The following is a 10,296-nucleotide window of genomic DNA, read 5'->3' as shown; positions in this document are numbered from 1 at the left end:
CTTGACCGCGGCTCACAAATGACGGCTCATTCATTCATTCATTTATGAAATTCCAATGTTGCAAGGACAATATGTATAATGCTTACCGTTTAATAAAGAACACTATCCTGAAATGCAAAAAATTCAAATTGCTGGATCGGCGGACAGAGACGCTTTCTCGCAAGTTAAGTAGATTTTTTAAGGCGTTTTTTTCCGAAGTCGCAAAAAGTATAACGTCACAACAAAGTGATTGTTCACTTGCAATGTTTAACCTGGAACAACATTTATTATGATGACGTGGGAACAACACCGACATGAGGATATCAGATCGTGTTACAGTCAACAATGTACATTTCAATACAATGCATTCAATACAATGCACAATGTACTTTTCAAATTCCTTTAATTTTAAATAAGTTTATATCGTCTATCCTGTAAAATAGTCAGATGTCTATTCATATTAATGTACAGAATTCACCTGCTTGCTGCTACTACTGCACATTCACCCAATGTATATACTATATATATATTTAATGTTCTTCCTCTACACCCCCCCCCCCGCCCCACAATTTTTTGCACATGTCGAGGAGCGTGTCAGGCTACATTTCACTGTGTGTTATACTTGTATAACTATGCATGTGGCAAATAAAGAATCTTGAACCTTGAACAATGAAGCAAAATCCCCTAAGAGTCTCCTCCTCCTCCTCCTCCCCCTGTCCTTTCGTCAGCTTTTCCGTATTCCACCTGCCCGGCCTCCCAGTTCAAAACGCATTTCGCTGGACTTTTCACTCTTAAACTGTTGTGAACAGCAGTGAGAAATCTGCCGACCATATTTGTAAACCTTGGTTTGGTTTCCACTGGTCATTACTTGTCTTGCTGGTCATCCACCAACCCCACAATCTTTTCCCCTTTTTTCAAAACGATGGATACTGTCGCTTTACTTTTGCTGTTTGTGGTCAACGCTGGAACGCTGGTTCAAGGTAAGCTTCGCTAATAACGTAGTAGGAATACCTCCTAGCATGGTTAGACAGGTTAGAGTGCTGATGTTGATTTGGCACAAAAATACAATACAGACTAATGCAGTACTAATATTTCTTATAACTAAATGCCAGTTAGCGTAAAATACAAATAACTCACCAGCTGGGTGAGGAAACCGAAACATGCTCGTGACTGATTTTCAGTGTTGGGCTTCCCACTTTACCTTTTTTTAAATAAATAAATAAAAGGGAACTATTTTATGTTAAATGGGTAAAGCAAAGGAACCTGTTTTGTGTGTGTTTGTGTATTGTTTGATATACCCGAGTAGGTTAAGAAGAAGCCAGAAATACTTTTACTTTTATGTCTTTTGTCATGTAAGTCAGGGAGGTCTTGAATTTTTGTACTATATAAGAATATATATATATATACACACACACAGCAGAAAGTCCCCGGACTTTCTGCTGTGTATTTTCACGGCAGAATGAAAAAGCACCTGACTCGGTGACTCACCACTAGAGCATGAACAGTAGCTGAAATTAGAATCGGTGAAACTGAAACTGAAAATAAATGAGATCACTGCTAAACACACAAACATGAACACTACTCATATGATGCCTTGTAATACACTGGTATCACTTCTGCCCTGTGGTGTGTTAGGTAGTTTCCATCTTGAAATGACGTTAGCTTAAAGTCATTTGACAATTACAAGTGAGTGTGACTAAACAAGAAGTAAAACACTGTTTTTGGCCAAATCCCAGTGGAGGAGTAGCAGCTTTTAATATACAAAAAAAAAAAAACATTTCCTCCCACACTGAAAAGAGGAAACTGGAGAAATCCAAACTGAATGGACTTGGACATCCAGGATATTGATAACGCAGTTGTACTGACAGCAGACTGACAACCTACACTTACTATAGTTGAACAGAGAGATCAATGTTGCCCTTTGGGGCCCTTATGTGTGTGGGGGGTTTTGTTGTTTTGTTTTTTTATAACATCTTGGCCCATACTCCATACCAGCGATGGTAATATACCATTACTTCCTGGCGGTAATCCTAAGCCTCATGCAGCATGAACCTCTTTCTTTTTAAAGCTAAAAGCCACCTCTGTGCTTGTAAAACCATCTGTGGTACACTATGAGGCTTCACATGTGATATATGATGACTCTAACGCTGTCAAGCTGCTCAGATTTTCAGTGTTGTGAAACAGAAATGCTCCATGCATTACACAAACTTCTAGTGTTTCACATGTATATATATTTTAGGCATATTACCAGTGAATTTTAGTCCCATGTCACAGAATATTAAGATCTTTTAGCCCTTAGAACTAAAGACATGATTTGGAGAAAGAGACTTTGTCCTATCTGTGATGGCACACAGATCCTTAGAGAGTAGAGTAGATAATTCTTCTATGTGGAGCTTGCTAATATTTATTTGCTTTATCAGAATCATGTTTATTACAGGAGCCAGTTGAGGTGGTTTGGGCATCTCATAAGGATGCCTCCTGGGTGCCTCTTTTGGTGAGGTGTTCCGGGCATGTCCCACCAGGAGGAGGGTCTGGGGCAGACCCAGGACACGCTACAACAACAACGACAACAATCTTTATTTATAGAGCACATTTAAAAGCCTTGGGCATACCAAAGTGCTTTACATAAAACAATAAAAAATAAAACAGTTCACACATTAACATCAAATACATAAAAGTAACAGATTATGTTCACAGATAAAAGCCACCAATAAGAGTAAACTGCAGCACATAGGTTATAGCAAGGTAAGACTGTACCACCATGATAAAAGACACCAATAATGGAAAGATAGCAGAGAATTTAATACAATACAATACAATAGGTCAATAGGTCACTGCAAGCAAGCCAGCATTTAACTGGTAGAAAAGGCAAGTTTAAAAAGATATGTTTTTAGCCGTGATTTAAAAGAATGAATAGAATCAGACGCCCGGATGCCAATCGGGAGATTGTTCCACAGCTCCGGTGCAACTAGAGCAAACGATCGATCACCTCTAGATTTCAGTCGAGATCTGGGCTGAACCAACAGTAACTGTGAGGATGACCTTAAAGCCCTAGCAGGAGCATATGGGTTTAAAAGTTCCTTAAGATAGCTTGGTGCAGTGTTATTGGTAATTTTAAAAGTAAACAACAAAATTTTAAATTGAATATTGTCACGGAGGAGCAGGGAGGACTCGGCGCAGACTGAAATCTCAGAAAAACAGGTTTATTTACACACTCCAGGTTCACTATATACAGGTGAAGGAGAGGGGGGCCAGGGTTCCCAGGGTTCCCAGGGGTGCGGAGAGGGGTCGGGAAAAGCGTCCAGAGTCACCAAACCAAGCACGAGAAATCTGCATACAGAGAACAAGAGTTAGCACGGAACTTTCACGGACAGAGCTCAAAACTGGCTGAGGCTAAAGTAGCACTGACGAGCGTTACTCAATAGTCCAGCGGCGAGGTGCTCTCAGTCACTGCCTTAAGTAGCGGGAGCAAACAAGGTGAGGAGCCACAGGTGATTGCCTACAGGTGGTGGAGGCCGGGAGCTCACAATGAGCTCCGCCCAGGCAGCGAGCAGAGAGAGAGGAGAGAGAAAAAAGACAAAACATAACATGTAGCCACACAGGGCCAGCCGAGCAGGCACGGGGACCATGACAAATACGATATTTGACAGGCAGCCAGTGCAGATCAGCAAGGACAGGAGTAATGTGGGCAAACTTCTTGGTTTTAGTTAGAATGCGTGCTGCAGCATTCTGAACTGTCTGTAATCTGTGTAAAAGGGAAGAGTGGAGACCACAATAAAGTGAATTGCAGTAATCAAGCCTTGACGTTACAAAGGCGTGGATGAGCTGGAGGGATTATGTCTCTCAGCTGGCCTTGGTGTTCCCTCGGACAAGCTAGAAGAAGTGGCTGTTTAGGCCGCTGCCCCTGCAACCCAGCCCCGAATAAGCGGATGAAGATGGATGGATGTTTATTACAAATTCTAACATAATTAAGGATTTGTGTCTCATTTTTGCTAGGTAATCATTGATTATTGTTTTCAGCAAGTCTCACACACGTCTCCTGGGCAGTTCCAGCCCTTTTTTTATTGGCAAATCTCTCAATCTCCTCCAGATTTGATGGTGTTGTTGCACGGACCTTGGTGTTCAGGTCAGATCACAGATTTTAAATCAGATTCAAGTGAGAGCTTTGCGCAGAACACACAGTACTTTGTTCACTTTGGTCTTCTGGAGTTATTTACTAGGAGCAAAATATGTTTTGGGTCGTTGTTGTGTTGGAAGACAAAGTGACAACCCAGACCCAGTTTTGCACAAGTATCTTTTTTTCTTCATAATTCCTTCACTTTGATGAAATTCCCAGTTCTGGATGCACTGAAGTATCTCCAAGTTTCACTGCTGGATGGTGTTCTTTCAGGTGCACACCTCTCCCTTTTTTCTCCAAACATAAGCAGCATCTGCAGCACAGCGCTCCCAGCTGCTATGCACACTTTTGTGCTTTTGCATTTTTTATGCTTTTTTAGTGCAACACACTGATCACTTTCAGTCAGCAGGAACTGAGAGAAATTGGCCTCAGCATGAACTTTATATTGGATAGGACCCAAAGTATCCCACCTGCGATTGTGAAACCACTGGGTGCTCTGTGGGTTATTGTCTACTAATTGTAACTGAATCCTGGCTCCATTTGCAAATCCCCGATGCCTCAGTGGAGCTACCAAAATCATCTGTGTTTTTTTGAACCGGAAGCTTTGGATAACTAGCTCCTGCCAAGAGCCTTCCTACCACATTTTGGATCAACTTAAGGCTTTTCATGGAATTTTTAGGACATCCTGATAATAATGAATTGCAGTAGTCCAGCCTACAAGTAATAAATGTGTGAACTAGTTTTTCAGCACCATTGAGAATGAGACAGGATGTTTCTAATTCTACAGAGGCTGTCATTTGATGCTTAGGTCACAGGCTGACAAACCTGAAAAACATGTGTGACTACATTTCTGCTATGCAGATTTTGTTTTGCTTTCAACCAGCATGGTGTCACATTTTGCATGCGGTGTGGAAAAGGCCTCTTTCTTTGTTAAATGATGGCTTTGTGCCTTTCGGTGAGTAAATAAGAGTTAAATGTTCCCATTTATTGTGAAGATCTTCGAAAAAGTTGTGGCTAACCAGCTAATAGCTGTCTTGGACAAGTACAGTATTCTTGATTAGTTTCAATCTGGCCTTTGTAGAGCTTATTCCACTGAAACAGCTCTTAAGTGACATTTGATGTGAACTGATAATGGAGAATGTTCTGTTTTGCTGAGCTTAGAAGCTACCTCTGCTTTTAATACTGTTGACCATCGTGTTTTGTTCAATAGGCTGAGATATTAGATGAGTGTATCTGGGTCTGCTTAGGCTATTTCTAAGTCCAGGTCTTCTTCCAGTTCTCTTATATATGATGTGCCACAAGGTTCTGTTTGGGGTATCTGTTTCTGTTATCTGTTCCCTCTTCAGCAAATTTTGAACATCTTTAAGGACATTTCTTATCACTGCTATGCAGATGACTTTCAGTTTATATCTGTTTTGAGTCCTAGGATGTTACTAAGCTGAAAAAGGAAATTATCCTGAATAGGTGATTATACTCTAAAAGTTAGATGGCTGGTATCTTTTTCCAAAACCAACAAGTATAAAAAAACTGAACCCTTGTTTGTGCCTCTGGCAAATTTGCACCTAACACAATCAAAACACTTGGTTACTTTGCCTCATTTGCTAAATCTTCCATTTGGAACTTTGGGATAGAAACATCCGTCATTTAGAGAAAATATTACGCATTTCGTATTGAGCTGAGAAGGAACGCAGTTTGTCCCGTACTTCATCTAGAATGGAAAAAGACACAAAGCTGGAGTTATTCTGCGTCTTTACGCTGTCAGCTGCCTTTTCTTCTCTTATTCTCTCCCCCTCCCTCTCCTGTTGCTACTTCAATCGTGAAACTGATCAATGATCAGCTGATCAGCTTTTCTGTCGCAAGTCCCGTCTCTCTTGTTTGTTTATCTCCCACTTTGCGCCAGAAAGAGGAAACCAGTGGATGTAAGCTTGATCAGCTTTTGTTAGAATTTATTTAATATTAATTTCTAGTATCAGCTGATGTTTGCTGGAGCCACGGCAGTAAAAGCTGCTGGTCATTATATCGGTTTGGTTATCTGGTGAGAGGGAAACATGAAGATGAAACCAGGAGATGTCCTCACAGAATCATCAGAGCTGAACAGGTGATGGAGAAACAGGTTTACCTTTTAGGTGACATGAATGAGTTGAAGGGAAGTTATAAACTGTTTCTGAGAAATAACACCAGGATTCTTTTCTAAGTAGCTGACAGCTGGTAACTGTGCAGGGGCGGGTCTAGCAAAGTTTTGCCAGGGGGCCAGGTAGGGCGTTAACAGGGCACACAGAAATACTCTTTCTTTCTTATTCTCATTTAAAATGTCTAGCATTTAACAAATAATTATCTGAATCTTACAACCAAAGTTTTCATCTGACGCAAAATGTATAGAAATCATACATATACCAACAAGACAGTGTACATCACTGTCACAACAGCGTCTGTTTTCATTCAACCACAGCACTGAAACTGCTCTGACAAAAGTGTTTAATGACATATGTCTGAATACAGACAGTGGAAAAATGTCAGTTTTAGTTTTACTGGATCTCAGTGCAGCATTTGATACAGTTGACCACAACATATTACTCAAACGACTGGAGAACTGGGCAGGGATAGCTCAGTAGGTAGAGTGGTGGCCCCATGATCGGAAGGTCGGGGGTTCGACTCCACTGAACGGCTAACCTGAGGTACCCCTGAGCAAGGTACCGTCCCTACACACTGCTCCCCGGGCGCTGCACTGGTGGCTGCCCACTGCTTCACTGGGTGAATGGGTTAAATGCAGAGGAACTATTTCCCTATGGGGACTAACGCGCACACTTTACACTTTACTTTACACACAGGTCTTTCAGGAACTGTACTAAACTGGTTCATAACATACTTAGAAAACAGGAAATACTTTGTATCAATAGGTAACTTCACATCTGAGCAGACAAGTATCACATGTGGAGTTCCCCAACAAAATAAACTATCACAGCTATGCAGATGACACACAAATATATTCAATTAAATTCAATTGAATTTTATTCATATAGCGCGAAATCACAACAAAAGTCGCCTCAAGGCGCTTCATAGATACAGAGAAAAACCCAACAATCATATGACCCCCTATGAGCAAGCACTTTGGCAACAGTGGGAAGGAAAAACTCCCTTTTAACAGGAAGAAACCTCCGGCAGAACCAGGCTCATGGAGGGGCAGCCATCTGCTGCCACCGGTTGGGGTGAGAGAAGGAAGACAGGATAAAAGACATGCTGTGGAAGAGAGACAGAGATTAATAACAGATATGATTCAATGCAGAGAGGTCTATTAACACATAGTGAGTGAGAAAGGTGACTGGAAAGGAAAAACTCAATGCATCATGGGAATCCCCCGGCAGCCTACGTCTATTGCAGCATAACTAAGGGAGGATTCAGGGTCACCTGGTCCAGCCCTAACTATATGCATTAGCAAAAAGGAAAGTTTTAAGCCTAATCTTAAAAGTAGAGATAGTGTCTGTCTCCCGAATCCAAACTGGAAGCTGGTTCCACAGAAGAGGGGCCTGAAAACTGAAGGCTCTCCCTCCCATTCTACTTTTAAATACTCTAGGAACAACAAGTAGGCCTGCAGAGCGAGAGCAAAGTGCTCTAATAGGGTGATATGGTACTACAAGGTCATTAAGATAAGATGGGGCCTGATTATTTAGACCTTGTATGTGAGGAGCAGGATTTTGAATTCAATTCTGGACTTAACAGGAAGCCAATGAAGGGAAGCCAAAACAGGAGAAATATGCTCTCTCTTTCTAGTCCCTAGTCCCTTCAGCTAATCCAAAATGCTGCAGCATTTTGGATTAACTGAAGGCTTTTCAGTGAGTTTTTAGGACATCCTGATAATAATGAATTACAGTAGTCCAGCCTGGAAGTAATAAATGCATGAACTAGTTTTTCAGCTTTGCTTAGGCTGCTGCCCCCGCGACCCGGCCCCGGACAAAGCGGATGAAGATGGATGGATGGATGGATGGATAGTTTTTCAGCGTCACTCTGAGACAGGATATTTCTAATTTTAGAGATGTTGCGCAAATGGAAGAACGCAGTCTTACATATTTGTTTGATATGTGCGTTGAAGGACATATCCTGGTCAAAAATGACTCCAAGGTTCCTCACAGCGTTACTGGAGGCCAAGGTAATGCCATCCAGAGTAAGAATCTGGTTAGATACCATATTTCTAAGCTTTTCAGGGCCGAGTACAATAACCTCAGTTTTATCTGAATTAAGAAGCAAAAAGTTAGCGGCCATCCAGGTCTTTATGTCTTTAAGACATATATCACAATGTCACCAGGAGACCAGGGCCTTTACAGGCTCTTGGTTATTACATTGAGGAAATTAATGACTGGTTGTGTCACAATTTTTTCCAGCTAAACAAAAACAAAACTGAAGTAATAGTCTTTGGAGCCAAAGAAAAACGATTACAGGTCACCAGAGAACTTCAATCTATACACCTAATGACCACCAACCAGGCGAAAAAAAGTATTTAGTCAGCCACCGATTGTGCAAGTTCCCCCACCTAAAATGATGACGGAGGTCAGTAATTTGCACCAGAGGTACACTTCAACTGTGAGAGACAGAATGTGAAAAAAAAATCCATGAATCCACATGGTAGGATTTGTAAAGAATTTATTCGTAAATCAGGGTGGAAAATAAGTATTTGGTCAATAACAAAAATACAACTCAATACTTTGTAACATAACCTTTGTTGGCAATAACAGAGGTCAAACGTTTACTATAGGTCTTTACCAGGTTTGCACACACAGTAGCTGGTATTGTGGCCCATTCCTCCATGCAGATCTTCTCGAGACCAGTGATGTTTTGGGGCTGTCGCCGAGCAACACGGACTTTCAACTCCCGCCACAGATTTTCTATGGCAGGGGTGCCCAATCCCGGTCCTCGAGAGCTACTATCCTGCAGCTTTTAGATGCATCCCTACTCCAACACAGCTGAATCAAATGGTTTGATCTCTTCAGCATGCCATCATGTTTGGCAAAGGCCTGATAACAAGCCATTCATTTGATTCAGGTGTGTGGGAACAAGGATGCATCTAAAAGCTGCAGGACAGTAGCTCTCGAGGACCGGGATTGGGCACCCCTGTTCTATGGGGTTGAGATCTGGAGACTGGCTAGGCCACTCCAGGACTTTCAAATGCTTCTTACGGAGCCACTCCTTTGTTGCCTGGGCGGTGTGTTTTGGATCATTGTCATGTTGGAAGACCCAGCCTCGTTTCATCTTCAAAGTTCTCACTGATGGAAGGAGGTTTTGGCTCAAAATCTCACGATACATGGCCCCATTCATTCTGTCCTTAACACGGATCAGTCGTCCTGTCCCCTTGGCAGAAAAACAGCCCCATAGCATGATGTTTCCACCCCCATGCTTCACAGTAGGTATGGTGTTCTTGGGATGCAACTCAGTATTCTTCTTCCTCCAAACACGACGAGTTGAGTTTATACCAAAAAGTTCTACTTTGGTTTCATCTGACCACATGACATTCTCCCAATCCTCTGCTGTATCATCCATGTGCTCTCTGGCAAACTTCAGACGGGCCTGGACATGCACTGGCTTCAGCAGCGGAACACGTGTGGCACTGCGGGATTTGATTCCCTGCCGTTGTAGTGTGTTACTGATCAAATCAAATCAAATCACTTTTTATTGTCACATCACATGTGCAGGTACATTGGTACAGCACATGTGAGTGAAATTCTTGTGTGCGAGCTTCACAAGCAACAGAGTTGTGCAAAATACAATAATGTAAACAAGCAAAATACAAGAATGGCTACATCTGAAACTAATAAATATATGTACAATATATAATAGTATATGCATTTCTGGATGTGTATACTAAATATTTTCAATAGTTCCAGTAGTGAAGCTGAGGTGTCTATGATGTGTTCAGCAGCCTGATGGCCTGATGGAAAAAGCTGTCTCTCAGTCTGCTGGTACGGGACCGGATGCTGCAGAACCTCCTTCCTGATGGAAGTAGTCTGAACAGTTTATGGCTGGGGTGACTGGAGTCCTTGATGATCCTCCCCGCTTTCCTCAGGCACCGCTTCCTGTAGATGTCTTGGAGGGACGGAAGCTCACCTCCAATTATCCGTTCAGAGCACCGCACTACTCGCTGGAGAACTTTGCAGTTGTAGGCGGTGCTGTTGCCATACCAGGTGGTGATGCATCCAGTGAGGATGCTCTCA

General features: G+C 42.1%; 1 protein-coding gene across 1 annotated transcript in view; it reads left to right on the top strand.

Moving 5' to 3' along the window:
* The first annotated feature begins 708 nt into the window (after positions 1–708).
* The window catches only part of alcama (activated leukocyte cell adhesion molecule a), a 36,295-nt gene continuing 26,707 nt past the window's right edge, over positions 709–10,296 (top strand). The window contains exon 1 of the mRNA XM_026182028.1: positions 709–959. Within this exon, the coding sequence (XP_026037813.1) occupies positions 902–959 (58 nt within the window). The 5' untranslated portion in view covers positions 709–901. The remainder of the gene's footprint in view (positions 960–10,296) is intronic.

The sequence above is a fragment of the Astatotilapia calliptera genome, chromosome 10, assembly GCF_900246225.1.
Source record: "Astatotilapia calliptera chromosome 10, fAstCal1.2, whole genome shotgun sequence".
Lineage (NCBI taxonomy): Eukaryota > Metazoa > Chordata > Actinopteri > Cichliformes > Cichlidae > Astatotilapia > Astatotilapia calliptera.
The sequence above is the reverse complement of the archived record's forward strand: the minus strand, read 5'-3'. Positions and strand labels throughout refer to the sequence as shown.